This window comes from Strigops habroptila, chromosome 5 (genome assembly GCF_004027225.2).
Source record: "Strigops habroptila isolate Jane chromosome 5, bStrHab1.2.pri, whole genome shotgun sequence".
Lineage (NCBI taxonomy): Eukaryota > Metazoa > Chordata > Aves > Psittaciformes > Psittacidae > Strigops > Strigops habroptila.
The window spans coordinates 3118110-3136710 of NC_044281.2; the positions used below are offsets into that span (position 1 = coordinate 3118110).

Here is an 18601-nt window from a genome sequence, read left to right on the forward strand (position 1 = left end):
CTTACTGAGTTTTCATTAACATCTTTCCCCCCAGCTATGGCAGCGAGCCAGTAAAATTAACATGCCCTTTGTCTCATTGCACAGTAACTGTGTTGTGCAAAACTCAAGGCTTTGAACCAGAGGCAAATGTGAGTGTGCCTGACTCCACTGCTCATGGCCTTCAAAAGGTATTGGTGGAGATTCCTCTGTCCAAAATTTGGCTCCTGAGGAGTTCTCCCAGTTTGTTTTGCTAGTAATGTTGGTCCTGTCTTGGTTTGCAGGGCTAACTTCCAAAAGCAATGAAAGCTTAAGCTCCCGTCAACTACATGCAGAGAATCATCAGTGTTAAGAGAAGCCCAGAAGGTTGGATGTTTGTTTGGGTTGGAAGGGACCCTAAGGCTCATCCAGTTCCAACCCTCTGCCACGGGCAGGGACACCTTCCACTAGAGCAGGTTGCTCCAAGCCATGTCCAACCTGGCCTTGAACACTGCCAGGGATGGGGCAGCCACAGCTTCTCTGGGCACCCTGTGCCAGCGCCTCAGCACCCTCACAGGGAAGAATTTCTTCCCAATATCTAATCTAAATCTCTCCTCTGTCAGTTTAAAACCATTTCCCTTTGTCTCATCTGTATACATGTCCTTCTAAAAAGTCCCTCTCCAGCTTTCTTGTAGGCCCCCATTAGGTACTGGAAGGCTGCTATTTAATGATTAATGAGGCTAAAAAATATAAACAAGTGACACTACATATTTTGCTACAGCAGTCTCCTATCCTTGTTTAATATTGTTAGTGGAGAGCTTGTGTCCAAAAGGGTGTTCAGTGACACCATCAGCTGAATAAGGTCTTTCAGATGCATCTGTCTGTGTTAATAATGAGAATGCTTGCTCTCATTTTACAAAGGAACCATTTCTTTTAACTATAACTCCCTCCTTCCCAGTCCCCAAATGATACCATCATCAGAATTCTCATTACAGTCCTCTTTCATCTCTTTATCTAATGTTGGCTGAAAATGCCATTGTCTTCAAGTTCCTTCACTTATTAATGATTCAGATGTATTCTTTTTGCCAATTGGTGCAGAGAGAACCCTGGAGCTAATGTGCATTAGTTATTCCATTTATTCTCTCCTCAGCGTTCCTTCTGTGTGTTTTGGGGTTTTTTCTTCTTCTTTTAATCGTGTTGCTCTCCTGGTTCTTCACTTGCAAGTTCCACATTGTTGCTTGTGTTTTTTGGCTCAAATATAAGAACCATTGTGCCCCAAAGACTGACTTTGATTCTGAAACATTTTACGAAGTGGTAGGGAACCTTCCTGTAAATGCTAGGAGCATCTGTGTTCCTCAGTCTCTCCTTTGATGTTAATAAGTGGACAGACACCTTCATCTGAACCAGTCCCACGCTGTGGACCAACTAGAAGTCTGGGGGATGGCAGGTCACAGACCCGGTGAAACTTTGATCCCAGACCCTAAAGAATGACCTCAATGGCAGCCTTGCTGCCCTCCCCACCCCACTGAGGTGCTCCAGCAGCAAAGAGGGGAGCAGTAGGTGGGATTCTCATGGAAGAGCTACAGGGCTTATCACATCTGCCTTATCCTACAAGAGACCATATTACTGCAGTGGGAGCAGTGTCGGTGCAGTGCCGTGCTCCCCTTCGCATGCCTTTTCCAGCCCCAGTGTCCCTGGAGCTGTAGGCTTTGTGTCTCTCTGAACCCTAATGGCAGACTGGGGGCTGAGGCTGAGGTCCCCAGCACCATGGCTGGCCCACATGAGAAAGGTGTGGAGGGAGCAGTGTTGGTGCAGTGCCATGTTCTGCACCAGCGATCCTGATTTGGCTTCCCGGGAAGCTCTCTGAAGGATGGAGAGAAGACAATATAAGTGTTGTGGTTAAAGTCTTTAAGCCCAGCTTAATAATTGAACTTAAAGTAAAATACAATAATAATACTAGGAAATAGAGAAATAACCATCACCACCATCCCTTTTTCCCTTCCCCCAGAAGTGATGCACAGTACAATTGCTCACCACCCACCAACTTATACCTTCCACGTAACTCCCTCCAGTTTCTATACGGGGCATGACATGCTGTGGTATGGAATACCCCTTTGGCTAGTTTGGGTCAGATGTCCTGTCTCTGCTCCCTCCTGGCTTTTTGTGCCTCATCACACTGGCAGAGCATGAGACTGAAAAGTCCTTGACAGGGTAAGTGCTAGAGCGCCTGTAGGATAGGACAGCGGGATCCTCATTCACTCCGAGGAGAGTGCCAGCATGTCTAGGCATTGTCCTTGGGGCTCTTTTAAAAATAAACACATAAATAAGTAGTTTGACTTTCCTCAGGAGCAGTCTGTTTGGTGGTGGTTTTAATACCACACCAAAAATCATCTTTGTTTTTAATTAGTTCAGCGAGTTCCTCGTTTATTCTCCCCCCTCTACACCACTTTGATTTAGAATGTCATTGCTTGCTTGCTTTGTCTTCACAAATTATATAATCTGGAAAATTTTTATTACTGTTTGGTTTTCCGTACTTGAAAGAAACCTATTTGAAACATGTGCTTTACAAGAAAAGATTAGAAGAATGTTTTCCCACACTCTCCCTTTTTCTCGTATCTGGGCTCTCCCCAGTTTGCCAATATCTTTCTTACTGTGCAAATCCCAAATTCTGGCACTTCTCCAGCTGAGACATCACCACCGACAAAGAAAATGGAATAATTATCCCAGTGTTTTCGGGACAGCATGCCCATTAGGATAAATAAAACCATGATTTGTCTCTTTTTTTGCCCACAGTAAGCCTTTTCCTGCCAAGCAACTGCCTAGCTACTTACTCCTGATTTGTCTAGTTATGTGTTTGAGGCCTCATCTCTCAATATGCTGTTCAGTCTTCCACTTTCTTGATTTCCTGCTTTCAGATTTGGGAGGTGCTACCATGAACTCAGTTGTTGAAGATGCTTTCCCAAGTGTGACAAACTCATCCCAGCTTGGGCTCAGACTCCAGTTTTATAAACGCAAAATCAGGAGGGAACGAGATGAATTTGCTGGGACTCATTACTCACCATCGCATATTGCCAGCAGTATTTTTTCAGTCGTGCTCTCGTCCTGTAGGTGCTTGTAAACTACTTGTTTAGTTTTCAAAATCTTTGCAAGGATGAGGTTTGACTGGTTTATCATTTCCCACGGCTTCCTTTCCAGAGAGCAGGAGTTGTTTGATTGTCCCTAGGGTCTGTTCTGAAACCTTAAATGCTCCTCTTGAGTCAAGGAGGATTCACAGAATTTTCTGAGCTGCATCTATCTTGTGTTGAGTGTTTCTTAAGCTGCTCTTTCCTATCCTGACCTGAGGTTCTGGTGCTGCTTAAAATTAATTGCATGCAGTGCTGCTCACTGTTGATCTTACTTGTGAAAATTGAGGCAGATGTTGGGTATGTCGAGTCGTTCCCTTCTGTGCATCATCTTTGCTGGGCCTCGCTGCTGAACCGTGACTTGCCCCGTCTGCTTTTCACATGGTATTTAATCTTTTTTGGTTGCCTTTTCTGTTCCTTTCTAATTGTAATTCATTTTGTTCCTTAGCTTTCTGATCGTATTCCTGTGCTTTCACTGTCTCTTAGTTACATGACGCTTGTCTCTGGTTTTTGCATGATTTTTATTTGAGTATTCAGGCTCTTAAAAAGCTTAGTGTATTCTTCCTCTGTACTGGTAGAATTTATTGTTAAAGCTGCTAAACTCTCCTATATCTGTCTCTCCTTTCTGGTTCTGTGTTTCTCGGGAGCCTTGCACAGTGCATAAACCCTCATCTGTTGAGCTGCACATGCTTTCTTCTGTTGCCTGCCAATGTGAACAGAAATATTGCAAATAAACCCAGGCAGGATGGTAGAGGAGTCGAGACTGGCAGTTTCTTTCTGTCCTCACCTCTGCCTTCCCTCTAAGTCCCAGATCATATTTGCATTGGTGCCCTAGTGTTTCTGAACGCTACCATCCTTTGAATATAGCCTAAACCACTGTCTGGATGACTTACAGTAGCAAGAATTCCTGTGTCAGTTGTTGAAATGGCAGGAGAAATTCCCTGACTTACTGGCAATGCTGCTGTTTGGGCTTGTCGTCTAAAATGCCATTGATCAAAGTACTGCTTCATCTAAAAGAAGGTCACATCCCTTGAGGTATATCAGATAAGTTCCAAGGTCCTTCATTTATCCGAAACTCCATTTTGCCTAATGACTTTCTTGTTTTCCATCCCATTCTGGTAAACCAGATTTGACTATAATCACATTACACCTCCCAAAAGTCTCCCTGGTGATGGCGATTGGATGTGGCACTGTTCACTTCATCCCCTGAGCTCATGGGCAGTGTAACTGAGCGCTGTTAAACAGCTCCTGCTTTTCATCCTCGAGGCAGTGACCTGGTGGAGGTGTAATTCTTGTGTACAAAGAGGTTAAAAATCATTTTGGACAGCGCTGTGAGACCAGGGTGAATGAAACCTGTGTTTAAGTTACCCAATCCGAGTCTCCAGTTGTTAAACCCAGCTTAGTCTTGATGTAGCAAGTGCTGTGGACTCAGTGGAGCAGTGGCTGACTTAAACGTGTGTAAACAAAGAAGGAATCAGATCATTATGTTAACCACAGGAAATCTGATTTTATGGTGATGAAAACAAGAATCAATCACAGGAAGCTAATGAGTTCCTGCAGTATCTGCTAAGTTCATTTCACAGTAAATGCAACAGTCAGAATCTATTAAGGAGCCCTTTGCAATGGGGTCCTCTGCAGAGATGGGGTCTGTAATGCACAGCACATGCACTGCCAGCCGTCCTTGCCTTTAGCTGAAGCTTTTCCAGAGTGTGGAATACAAATTCTGATCCAAATGCGCTGAAGTCAAGAAAGGGCTTCTGGTGAGTTTAGCTGGGCTTTTTCACAGAGGTTAAAGTGGCTGTCAGTTATGGTTGGTTTTACTGGAAGGCTGCAGGCTGTGAAGGAAGGCTATTGGGACAGGCACATCTCCATGCGGAGAACCCGGATGCCCATATGAAGAGGGAGTAAGCCGTGGTATCATGCTGGCAGTGTCACATCTGCACCCATGTGGGTCAGGCTGACTGTTAGGAGCATCCTTCATAAGGCAGCTTTTGTTGTCTCTTCTTTGAAGTGAGGACATAGCTGCTTCCCTTCCACGTGGCTCAGGGGCTGGAAGCCCTACCGTGGGTTTCTGCCTGCCTGCCTTCCTTACATAAAGCCTGCTAAGTGAGAAGCTGTTCAAACCAATTCTGCTACATGTTACTACATGTTACTGCAATTGCTATTGCCTGTCTGGTTGGTTTTGCTGCCGAGGAAAAGCTGCGAGTTGTTAGGGCTGACCAATTTTTAAACCAATTTCTGGAATGAAAGTGTGGACATAGGAGAAAGTAACTAACTGGCAGCTTCTAGGAAAGCAGCACTCAGCTGCTAGGGAAGTTGTCTCTGGGAAAAGGTTGATCTTTAGATTGAGTTACAAAAATGAAGGAGCAAATACATTTTCTCTGAAAGGAATCACAGATACAGACCCATTTCAGGAAAACCTCTCTTTTCCATACTGCATTTCACTACGCGCCAACGTCCCACTGACTGAAACAGAACTTAAACGTTTGTTTGCGCATTGTCCTAAACATGAACGGGATTTAAATTGAAATACTGCCCAAAACCTATGATTAGCCAAAACAGAGAAATTTGTGCATTCTACATTGCAGTTACTGCTTTATATATGGTCAAGGCCATGCCAGCTCAGAGTTTATATTTGAATTACGTGTCATGCAAAATCTGAATCAACAAATGATTCATGAATTTAAAATATTTTACTTATAAATTTAATACAGAATAATAACTAAAGCTTCCACTGTAAGGTATGACATGGCAGCTAATTGAAAAACATTAGCTTGCATGCTTAAGTGAAGTACACACTGACATTTGAATAACTTCTGCCACAGTAGCTGTGATATTTTACTAGAAGCAAGTTTTTGTCTTGATTCATCACCCCACTGGTAGGTGAAGAGAGAGAAGAGATGAGAAGAAGCAGTAGGGTTTGTATCTGCAGTATTTTCTTATTCATAAGCCATGTGATAGGATGGAGAAACGTTCAGTGTGTCTCTAAGCTGCACACGTCATGCCGGGCTTTCACATGGGCACGCACTTGTGGCAAGGGTTGTGTGTACTCAAGGGCTACCAGAGCACTGTGGCTAAATTGGGGTTAAGGCTGGGGTTGAAGAGGATGGTACCAACCATTATATGCTCTCAGGGGTGTCAGTCAGTCTAGCCAGAAGTGTAATGGGGAAGGTGACCGTGGTTTTCAGCATTAGCTGGTGGGTTTGCAGCCCTCAGCTTAAGGAGCCTGGTTTAAGCATCTCCCAGTAGCAGGAATTTGTGTGTTGGGCAATCACTTCTGTCTGCAAGCGGAAAGTGAAGCGCAGAATTGCCCCTCAAGGCAGAATGAAGCTGTGGGGAAAGGACTAACGCAGGCAAGTAGAGTAAGTAATGCAGTGCTCAACAGATGTCATGCAGCACACGCTGGTCAGGCGTTTGGTTTCTCTGTGTCCTTTACCTGTTGGGAGGAGGCAAAGGTTGTTGTAGGGATGTATCAGAAAGAGGGAGATGGAAGAAGGATGCATGAAGAAGAGAGGGCAGTGAGGGAAGTGAAAGGGAAAGAGTGGGAAACAAATGGAACAGGAGGAGTGAGAATGAAGCAGCAATTGGAAGAGAGCTGGGAGGAGGCTTTGGAGCGGAAAGCCAGGTAGTGTGGCAAGGGGGATTTTGAGACCTAGAATTACAAACAGCGGTTGGTTACCTTGTAACAGTCCAGGCAATCCCAGTCTGTCTTTGCCTTTTTCTAACACCCTTAACTCTTACTTTTCATTCGAAACCCCTCAGTGCCTGAGAGACTGACCAAACATCAACCTCCCATTTAACTTGGGGGTGGTTGTGCATCTGAGTCCCTTGCTTGTGGTGGCGACGGGAGTTGGCCTATCTGCCAACTATCTGCCTCTATCTCTTACTGACTCTGATAGAGTTTGTCTATCTCTTATTGGTGTGTGAGGGAGGATTTGTTGGAAAAATGGTGAGTAAATACTATTCCTTGTAAACTTGCCCTCTGTTATGACCTTAGCTTGCTGTGGCTATAACACTACAGCTACTACTTCATGCACCAATGCAAATCTATGCAGATTAGCTCCCTTCAGGAAGCAGAATTAAAGATGAAAAAAAATTAAAAAGAAGAATAAACCCACATCTTTCACTTACAAGTTCAAACCAGTAATGAATCCATTGCTGACAGTCGGGAATGTCAGAGAGGAACTTTGTGTTAGCTCATATCATCTTTGAGGCTCCTAACAGTGCAGTGTTGACTGCCTGTCTCGCAGCCTCAAGACATTGTGCTCGTGGATGTGTGCAGTGCAGTGGTTTTGTGGGAGGTCATAGCTCTCTCAGGTGTCACTGGTTTCTGCAAGAGTGTTGGTGCTATCGATTGTTTCCAATATTGCAGGCTTCAGGAACCACCTGAAAATTGAAATTGTCTTCCAGATGCAGTGAGGAAATCACTGGGCCCAATGTGTTGGTGGCAAGGCACTTGCAGGCTGAGATGATGGGGACACATAGGATGAGTTTAGTGATGTTTCAGTAGTTCTCAGAGATGGAGGTTTTCTTTTGCTGTGTCAGAATTTGGAATGTAACCACTCACTCATGCCTTTACTTCTTGCTTTTCCTCTGTGGATGGATTTTGAGCTTGGGGTGTTTCGCCCAACTGGCACTGCCCCCCAGAAGCAGTGGCCCGAACGAGCAGTGAGGCTGTTCCCCTCCATGTGCAGTGCCCAGTGCAGAGGTGATGGCTTATTATGGAGTTTTTATACAAAAGCTTGCATTGCAGCTGTTAACAGTAACAACACCAAACATACATACAAGGTTTGGGGACTAACAAACACCTTTCATGAATTTTGCTTTCTTGTTCTTTTGGTCTTACTGGGTCTCCGAGCTGGAAACCAAGGATTTCCCAAGAAAACCCAAGAATGTGTTTATCTGGTAGCTTCAGAGGGTTCTGTGCATAATTGGTTGTTCTGAAAAGCAGGGCTGGGAGGATTTGAATATCCTACATCTTCCAGCTTGATTTCAGTGACACGCTGGCAGAGGGCGAAATGGAAATGGGAGATCCTTTCTAGGTATTCCTCGTATCTATTATTTAGTTGAGGAGAGACAGCTTGGATTCCCAAAAGAGAGATCATGCCTAAAAACATCTGTCTGAAAGGTTTCAAACAAATAAGCTAAGATAGGAGAAAGAGAAGACATCCTTTGCCTGGGTTCAGAAGGCTTGTTTCTAGAACCATGCCACACAGAAGCCCATGTTGTTTCAGCTGCTGGGTTAAAGGGTGCCGTGGTACTTGGCGTGGAGGGATGCATTTGCATGGATGCTGGGAAAGGGCACTGTCACCAGTACAGGCCTTTTATTGGTAGCTGGGAGGAAGGACAGGACAGTCCTGTAAAAACGTTGAAATCTGCTGTGCAAACAAAGCCGGGGGCACCACTGGTGTGAAAGAAATGGTGCAGTCGAACAGGCTTTGGAGGGGCTGTTGCATGAGCTGGGTACATCAGCTCGTGCACACTTGTTCTTTGGGGGGCAGGCTAAAAACAAAACCAGGCCAGCCCCTGCATCCTGAAAGCTTCTAAGCTGCCTTGAAATCCTTTCCACCTTGTAACCCACAGGAGCTGCTCACTCAGCCTGCAGCTTTTCCCAAATCCTCTGTTATCAGTAACCATAGAGATACAGATGGTGACTCCAGTGTCAGCCTTCCTCACCGTGCAGCCCTAGTGAAAGAGCTAGTGTGCTGTACTGCACATGTGTCTCCAGGATTCATTAATGCCCTACTGGGGGGGGAAGGCAAGGTTGTCCCTCAAATGGCTGATAAAATGGGATAGTCTGATGTTTATTACTGCTGCAGAAGAACAGGCAATGCTTACAGAGCCTGGTGAAGCATCTGTCTCCTCTAAAGCTTTCCAGCAGCCATCCATCCCCAGCACTGTTCTGAGTGGTAAGACAATAGCGAATAAAGAAGAAATTTCCCTGTTCCAGGGCTATTTTTACCAGAGTGGTGCAGTTTCTGTTCAGGAGACTTACTCCTCTTATAATCTACATCACTGATGATACCGGTTGCTATTTTAGGCATTGCATAAAATGTTCCCCTATTCTTTGCTAAAAAAGAAGCAACCAACCTCCAAGTCCTTTGTTAAAGATTATCAAGGTTTTGGCAGTGGCTTGGGTGGAAAGATCTGAGGTTCTAGGAGGGTCTTCCAGCTTGGCTTGGCACAACACAGGTTGTGTGTTTCATCCTGAAAATGAGGAGAATGCTGCCACTGTCCCTTTTTGTGGGTTGGCTCTCGTAAGTGATCTGTTATAACAGAAGCTGTCTCCTGTTTTGCCCAGCACATTGCACAGAGGGACCCAGTATGCAGCTGGATTTTCTAAGCTCTCCTACAAGGCAGTAATGAAACTGAGTGCACTGTCATGCATGAATGTCAGAATTAAGGAGAAAAGCCCACCTGAACATGCTGCAAGGTCTTTTAGAGTTTAGACCAGGTTTTTGAAGTCATAGTCTTCCCACATCCTTTGCTGAGACTATGGATGTCTTTATACCTCTTTGAGAGCTATGGCTCTGAAAATGATGCTGCATAGCACACGTTCATCATTTAAACATTTCCAGGACCTCAACTAGTCAAATTCCTGATGTTTGTGTTTTCTTTTTGCTCACGAGTATTCGTGTTTCACTGTGTCGGAGTGCATTAATTTTATGTGATGAGTTTGCTTTGTGGCTGATCCTGCTTTCCTGTCTGAGCCAGGAAAGCAGGAGGTTAAATCTCTAAGGATGAGTGTTCTCTGTGTTCTATCACCTACCTGGACTAGGCCCTTCATCCCTGTTTCCTCCTGTGCCTTTTGTCTTGTCAGAAATGCCTTTATAGGAATATAAAAATACAAATTGTAGGGCAGCCAGAACAAACTTGATTATTAAGATTGTCTCCTATGTGCAGTATCTTATGATGAAACCATTTGCCATCGGCTGTTTTGGCAGATTGGGTGCCTGGAAATGCTTGCATGGTCAGGGTGAAGGCGATTTGGATGCCTGGATGAAGATTCAGCCATGGGCTTCAGTGTGGCAATATGTATCGGTCCCTTGGGAACCACATGAGGTCCATCAGGAACATCTGAGAGAAACTAGAGGGTAGTTTTCAGCACTTCATGATACCCTGTCACCACCCCAGCTCCGTGGTGTTCTTTCTGGACTTGCCAGAGCTCCTGGTTGCTTTGGGGAAAGAATGGCTGGTGGAGGGGAGCTGTAGAAGTGAGGGAGGGATGGCAGCAATGCTGTGAACAAGCACCAACTGTTAAATGGTGGAGCTGGGGAAGACGAGGGCAGGATTAGAGTTTCCTTGGTTTCTGCAGAGGAAGAGCTCTGCAGTGGGAGGTTTGGCAGCAGCAGGCACCCTTCTGATGAGTCATGGGAGGCTTTCTCAGAGGAGAGGTCCAAGATTTGCTCTAGTGCTGCTCTTGCTCATTTTTTCCGTTCCTTCTGAAGGCCTTTCGCCACCATACATTACCTGGTCCACCACCATCCCTGTCCCATCCAGGCTGACTTTAGTGGCTACATTCCTCCATTTCCTCTTCACTGCTGCGATGATTTGGAGAGTGGAGGGAAAACTATCTGGTCAGGACAGATGCCTTTAAGACAGTAGGATCTGTTTATAGCAATGAGGGTTGAACTTCTGGTTAATGCAAAGTTTGATAGGTCTTTGAAAAGTCATCTTCTTGTGCTTGGAAGGGAAAGCAAAAGGGAAGGAGATTTGTTACTCCTTCCTGCAAGCCTCTTGTCCCTCTCAAAGGTAAATGGGGTTTGTTGCTCTCTCATAAACTTTGCGATAGGGAGATATTTCCTTCCTCTGTTGACATCCTTCTGTCTCAAGGGCTCTGCTGTCACAGGGACTGAGAAACACCAGCTTGCTGTTGGGAACTGGATCTGGTTAGCTTCATATTCCTTTACCCCTTCTCTGCTGCCCCTCTCCAGTCATGCTGTGTCTCCTCCCAAAACACTGCCTGATTTCCCAATTCACAGATCCCTTTTGCTCAGATTAACATTGTTCTGGATAAAGCCTTGGAAGGAGGTGAGATCAAGGCAGACTCGGTGGCTGAATAGAGGCAGTAAAACTGCACCCCTCACAGCAGCTCATTTGCAAGCTGGACTGTGCAGTGAGCCCTGCTCCTCTCATGTATTAGTCCTGAAGGGTCCCCACTTGTCCCTGCAGTCCTGCAGCACTTCTGCATTTTCCCTGATTTTATTTCCCCGTTGGTGGCTTAAATAACAGCATAGCCGAGCTGGTTCCAACACGTGAACACAAGTGCTAGATAGAAAAAATAAAGGGGGAGAGCGAATCGCCCTCCTAATACATAACACAGAAAATGCTAAATCCCTCAAGACCTCCTTTTCAGTGTGTACCGTCCCTAAAACCTGTTTAGGATTTGGATCGGCATCGCAGTGGAGACCGGGTGTGCTGCTGCCTGTGTGCAGTGCCTGCCTGTGTGTGCTTGGCAGCAGAACAAAAGAAACCAGTTGATGATATCTGCAGGATTAAAGGCCCAATTCCTGGGGACACACTTGGTTGGATGCAATTAAAATGCCTGTCAGGCATTTGATACCAGCACCCCCTTGACAAACTGCTTCAGCAGCCGCGAGGTGCAGCATCCTATTGTAAGTGGATGATGGCGGAGCTGGCTGGTTTGTCATCATTCTGGAAATTTCTGTGGCCAGTGAACTCCCTCTTCCTCTCCCACTCACCCTCTTTTCCTTTTCACCACTGCGGGGACTTCTTCTAATTTGCAGTTTTCCTTTTCCTGACGTACACATGGTAGAGACAAGCTGGTGGCTTGCAAACTGCGTCTGTCTGGAGATAGGCAGCGAGCCGATGGATAACAACACTCCAGGAGAATGATTATGCAGCAGTTATTTAAGGATAGGCTTTTGGGGTATGGCAGCGTATGAGCTGGTAATGATTTTCCTTTAAAAATGTCAGCTTTGTTTGCTTGTTGAGGATTTGAAAGAGTTATACTTTTATGCTATAGCTTTTTGGATTTGGTCTGCTGTAGGTTAAATTCCATAGCGGTGCACACTGGATGAATTAAAATGTATAGGTAATAAACTTCTGTAGCTCTGTTTATAGATCTGTTTGATACATACATAGTGTGGATTATATGCATACACCTTCATAAAGACGTACTTGTCTGGATATCTTTATGCATCTGTGTCTTTGTATAATAGAAAAAAACCTTCTCGTAGCTGAAAACTGTTTTTCAGACAAAGTAAGTATTTTTAGGGGTTTTATCCTCATGTTTATTTTATATTAACAGATTCTCTGGTATATAGTCTTGGACGTGACTCACTGATTGGAATCTGCTTGTTCACAGATCAAAAAGGTAGGACACCTCTGTATTTGAATGTGATTTTGGGAATGTGAGAATGAATGTGATACAGGGTTTGGGTGGGTTGTGATTTTTTTGGCTTTGGTGTTTTATTTTTACTTCTATTTAAACAATACCTGTTATTCTACGTTGTTATTCTGCATTTTGTCAAGCTGTGTTTTGTTGCAGCTTTGCATAGGTTTTCGAATAGCTTTGGCAGGCTCTGTAAAGTTATTTTTGATGTATATGCGTATGCTCTTGCTATTTAATTAGTTGTTTCAGCTGCAGCTACCAAAGGGGGAGGTACAAACCTGGGTGCATTTCTGTTGTCTTGGGTCGGTATAGCGAGGAGATGTGGGCTGTTTCAATATTGAGTTTAGCATCAGCAAGAGCAGGGTTAAAATCCCTGGTTGGCTCAGAGCAGATAGATAGGATCAATCGGCACACAGCAGAAAGCATAGTGGAGGTTTCATACTGGATCTCTTTCCCGGAGGAGGGAAACTTCTTTTAACCCCTTCACTGCTGCCCCAAACCCACATGTGTGTCAGCTCAGAGTTTTATGCACAACATTTCAGTAGCCAGGCAGGGCTAGAAGAGCCGCTGATGGCTTCTTGATATATTACCGGCACTGCAGAAATGATTCCTCTGTATCAGAATGAAGCAAACACACTGAGGGTTTTTGACTCTGTCATTGCTAGTTCCTAAGAGAAGCAGTTTATTATCCTCTTCCCCCCAATACCTTTTGGTTTTGGTTGCTTTAAACCCTTGCTATAAAGGAAACTGTGAGCAGTTTCCTTTATTTCCTGCAGAATAAAAAAACATTAACTTCTTTGTATTAAACGTTGAGATGTATGAAGCAGTTGGGGAATGCACATCTCATTGATTTGCAGTGGTGACTGTGCCCTTAAAAATATGTAAACATCCCCCAAATCTAGGCAGGATTGAAAATCTGCTCCCTCCACCTTGATGGAGAGAGGGAGAGGTGTATCCATCTTGTATTAACTTCTGAGGTGCCAGTTCTCACCCAGTAGCTTCCAAACTGCATGTTGTTCTTCCCAGGTGTCCTACAAGTGATCATAGTTCTTAGCTCTACATTTAGCCCTGGAAGGAATATGTGTGTTTGTAGGGCAGCAATCAAAATCTGTGTGTGTTTTAGTCTGGAGTTCCAGGGTGCCTTTTGGAAACCTGGTAAACCAGGAGTAATGATCACCCTGTGAGAAAGCCCGGTCTCCTGAAAGGGCCGGTTTGGGTCCCCAGGCAAGCAGGAACCCCAAGCCAGAACAGCAGCACTGGCAAGGACATGGGCCACTGCTAGCAGCAATGCATCCCTCTGAAATGTGATGCATAATCAATTTTATGGCAATAAATTGCTAGGGCTGATTGATAGATGCTGTTTCCTGCGGGAAAGCATTTGTGATTTTTTCAGGCTATGCTCTCTCCTGCTTTTATGTGCAATTCTATTCCTTGTTTTCCTCTTCTACACATCTTTCTGTTTTCTCAGTCCTTGTATTTTTTCTGTCTTTGACAGAAGGCTTCTTACCTGATAGGTTTTCCTGGCTAAATAAAATTCTTCAAAGGAATGCTTTACTTGTTAGTTTCTCTTAGTTGCTTTTAATTTCCTCCTGGTGTCAATTATCACTAAACTGAAGTAAAAACCTGCAGTAAATAGTGTATAAAATACTTTAATTCTTGAGAAACGCACTCAGCGATCTGTTTCTAGCTACGAACAACCCCCTCTCTTCCCTCTACTTTTAATTTCACTTCCATTATCCAAGGGCAACAAGCCAAGCTGCAGTCTGATTTCATTAATGTTTTGCAAACTCTGTCTCAAGGACTAGCACTGCTTGCTGGGCTTGCTGTCAGAATCCAAGATTTTGCTGCAGCACAGGGAAGGGGAAAGGAAGGAGCTCTCCCAAATAGAAACGATGGCATTGTTAGCAGGCAAGTAAAGCTGCCTGGTTTTTACACTATCAGTGGATAGTGAGTCAAATTTGTTGACTATGATGACCTCAGATGAATGCTTTTCATTTCCTATGGGGCTGTCTCCTGTGCACAGCATCTTATCAGTCCTCTCTGGTCTCCTAAAACCAAAGAAAAGGTCTCAGCTATTTGTTAATAGATCAGGGGTGGTGAGGAGATTTTTATTTTTAATAAACAATACATCTGTATTTTACACCTCTGATTTATCAGTCATTTTAACCTCCTCTTTTCGATCTGGGTTTTTAAGATTCACATTACAAATCATTCCTTCGGGCTGCAAAGAAGAAAATGAGATGTTATGCTGGCAAAAATGGAAATCATTTCAAGCAATGTAATTTTCTTGAGGTAAGGGGCACTTATGCTGTGAGAAGAGAAATAATTCCAGATTGGCAGGACTTAAAGATCCTGTGGCCACAGGGGTAGCAAAAGATGGCTTGGAATACCAGAAGAAAAACATTGTGTTAGCTGATACAAAAAGGTGACAGAAGCCGGAGTGTACAGTAGCAACGAGGTGTGTTGGGTTACAGTCTGTGGGCTCCAGGGCATGCACCCAGAATGACGTGATGTTTGGCACTGGCCTTCATTCAGTCAAATGACACGGTGACCACACTGCCAGGAGACATTAAGAAGCGCTGTATGGCATCAGTTCATCATCAGGGAGCAGCAGCAGGAGCGAGCCTGGGCCCCTGTGTCTAACTCTGGCCTGAGATCATCACTCCTTTTTTAACCCCGTGTGTTAGGCAGCCCTGTTAGAGCATGTGCTATGGAGGTAAGCAGGGCGTTTGTTTTACAGCTGTTCTGGACTGGGTCTCAACATCCTCAGCTCATTTACTAAGGTTATGGTTAGATCACCAGTATTAATGTTGTCTTGCCCTGTGCTTACATGAAACAAGTATTTTTCTGAGCACCAGAATAAATGGTTTTGGCTTTCCTGTTGATTTAGAACCATAGAAGGGTTTGTGTTGGAAGGCACCTTAAAGCTCATCCAGTTCCAACCCCTTGCCACGGGCAGGGACACCTTCCACTAGAGCAGGTTGCTCCAAGCCCCTGTGTCCACCCTGGCCTTGAACACTGCCAGGGATGGGGCAGCCACAGCTTCTCTGGGAAAAGTCTGTGCCAGCGCCTCAGCACCCTCACAGGGAAGAACTTCTTCTTTATATCTAACCTAAATCTCCCCTGTTTAAGATTTATCTTGTGCTTAATGAAAAATTCTCAGGGAAGATTTTCCCAATGGTCTATTGATTAAAAAGTCTGTCTCCTTGGCAAACTTTTCAGTGGCAAAAAAGAGTCCTATGATACGGCTTTCCTTCCGGCTGGGACGTGAGGGGATTGTCACTTGCAAGGTCTGTCTTTTCTACTTGGATGTATGTTTTCATGTGGCTTGTAGGAAGACAGTTATCTCTGCTTCTGCATCAAAGCAGGCTGAAATTGTTCAATGGACTAAAAAATTATAGCTGGGGAGAACATAATCCACATAAAACTGGTTTTCTGTGAGTAAGACTGGAGCTAATGCTCCTGATGAAAGTTGTTTTCCCACGGATTTACGTCTTGTGTCCTCCCCTACCACGTTTTCCATTAGTTTTGCACCAGAGTACCCCAGTTTCTCTGTGGCCCTTCTGTCACCTGGGCAGGACACAGCGTGTGCTAGAGCTGCTCCGGGGTGCTGGCTGCCTATTATGTGCATGTACTGCCAGATCAAAGGCAGCAAGTGGTGAGGTTACGTCAGTGCTTTCTTCATTTCAGGGAAGGGAATACTCATTTCAGCTTTGGTTCTCATTTCTAGGGAGAAAATACATTTGTCCTTCACTCTCTGTCAAGTTATGTTTTTTTTAAAATATTGAGTGAGGGACAGTTAGCAGAAGTTTGGTTTGGTAACTTTAGGAAGGACCCTGTATAATCTGTCAAGAAAATAATAACCATCAGTGCGCAGAAATCCAGCGAAGGATGAACTGGATCCAGTGAAGGAGTTCAGCTGACATGGTCTCAATTGGAGGACAAAGAGGTTAGGCGAAGGCCTGTAGTTGAAAGCTGTAGGCTGCCAGGTTCATTTCTGAAAGTTTGTGTCTTCCTTCTTTTCCTTATTTTCTTTGCCTGTAAACCAAAGCAATGCCGATGTACCTGTCAGTAGGGGTATTCATCAGCTTCACAATATGATTGAGATCCTTGGTTAGAGGAAGCTGCATATGTGCAAAATTTCATCATGAGACATGTTACGGTGGCTTTTATTTTTGAGTGCAGTAACAAAGGTGGCTGTGGTATTACTGTAGTAGCAGGACCAGTGAAAATTAAAAGACTTGACTTCTCCCACATTCACTCCTCAACTTGACTCTTCCTTCCTGTGAAGCTCTTTGCTGTACAGAATTGTATTGTGAACATACAGGTCTGCGATGACTTTTGATATGATAATGAATAAGTGGCAATCAATACACACAAAAGGTGGCTATTTCCCGATGGACACTTGTGCTGCCATACCAAAGCTAGGAAATGCCAGTAGCATTTGGTAGGGAAAAACCTCCATAGCAGCAATGCTGCTGACTCATGCTTTACAAACCTGGAACATTCCTTGGAAGGCTGGAGATGCAGATTAACTTCCTTTACCTGGACTGGTCAGGGGACAATCCATTGCATTATTTGCCACCAAGTGAAGCCTCTAGATATTATGCCCTGCCGACGTTTTATTGAGGCCATTAACATGGAGCTTGCGAGAAATCATGGCCAATTTATTTTAATACACTGGGTGTCAGTCAGTGCTAAATCACAGGAGCTATTTACATCTGTTTCTGAGTCATCCTGGTTCCTGCAATAAGGTGATTTTTCAGTACGTGTGGTTAGTAAATCAGGTTCATCTTTTCTTTTTCCTACTTTGTGTGTATATTTGCTCTTAAAAATTCAAATATATGCCCTTTGTGTGTATATTTGCTCTTAAAAATTCAAATATATGCCCTAATAATGCTAAAAGAAAGTGACTCGGATTTAAGGAAGTACCTTTCTTTAGCATTTTCATCAAGGAGAAGAAGCCCATGACTCCTAGAGAGAGGAATAGAGAGCAGTGAGGGGGGAGTGATCACTGAGCTGTGTATTTAAATGTCAGTATAAAACTCCCCATATCGTCCAGTTCCCTGTGTCTTTCTGGTTCCCGAGTCACTTCCATCCACGTGCCCAAAGAGATCTGAGCACTGTGCTAATGAGACACCAGTCGTGCTAAACTGGCATCTCGTTTGTGCACTGGGGAAAGCCTCTGGCTCTGCTCTGTAGCAAGGAGCACTGTTCACCGCTCGGTTCATCAGTAGTGTTGGTCAGCACGCTGTCAGGCCCCCCGTGTCCTTCTGGCAGCAGTGCACAGCCTAGTGACTGCTACTCGCTTGCTATTTTACGTCCTCTCTGAGTGTCAGGAAGACTCTTAGAGTTTTATTGACATTTCTGTGCTGAGAATTTCGAAGCTAAGGTGTCAATAGAATTGATTTGAAGTGTCACAGGGTTGGAAGCCTCTCTTGCCAGTATACATTTTCCAAATTACCCTGCTATTTTTTAAAGTATTTGTGACTGAGATATTGTAGAGAAAGGGCAGCAGGAGTGGATAACGCAGGGTTGTAAGGATCTGGGCATTGATCAAGTTCTGCCTTTGGGCACTAGCACTGGAAACCAGGCTGCCCTGTCCAGGATTCAGCACTGCTAAGTCTTTCTTCCCTTGTATCCAGCCCTGAGCACACATGGGGGAATCTCTCACTGATAGCTCCAGCTTGCTTTTGTTTCTGTCTGAAAGCAGAGGCATCAAGACGCTGTCTGCAGTCACAGCCCACCTGAAGTGGTCAGAGAAGGGACAAACCCAGTAACATTTAATAATTTAGGACAGAACTATCTTCTTCAGGGTTTCTGTAGTCTCAGCAGTTTAGCTGAAATCTGTTGTAAGGGTGGATTTGCTTGTATACAGCTAAACCCCTTTTCATCACTTCTTCGTGTGACTGTGGTGGCCTGGCTGATGGTTGGCATTAGGGTCCTCTGTATTGACTTAATGCAGTACAAACCATGTTTATAATGATTCAGCCTGATAGCTGTGTTGGTAACTTGATGTTGAGTCAGGGCTTTGTTACTGCTGCAGTTTCAGAGTATGCCAGCAAGTCTGTGTTGCCAGGTCTCATCTGGTGCTACAGCAGGGTGTAAATCCTGGCCAGCCATGCAGGTGCTCTGCCTGCTCCTGACCAAGTTGAGTGTAGTCCAACTG

At 44.6% G+C, this 18601-nt stretch overlaps 1 protein-coding gene across 39 annotated transcripts in view; it reads left to right on the forward strand.

Annotated features, from left to right (window-relative positions):
- MAP2 (microtubule associated protein 2) overlaps positions 1-18601 on the forward strand; it is a 224400-nt gene that overhangs the window by 78852 nt on the left and 126947 nt on the right. For 33 of the 39 annotated variants that reach the window (XM_030486756.1, XM_030486757.1, XM_030486760.1 and 30 more), the window contains one exon: positions 12349-12414. The exons of 4 other annotated variants lie outside the window; for them this stretch is intronic. Coding sequence is in view for 1 of the 35 variants with exons in the window: in XM_030486753.1 (XP_030342613.1) it covers positions 12349-12414 (66 nt within the window). In the remaining 34 variants the exon portion in view is untranslated. Of the gene's footprint in view, positions 1-11824; positions 11988-12348; positions 12415-18601 lie in introns of those variants that run through there. 2 more of the 39 variants (XM_030486729.1, XM_030486739.1) reach the window with 2 other exon arrangements.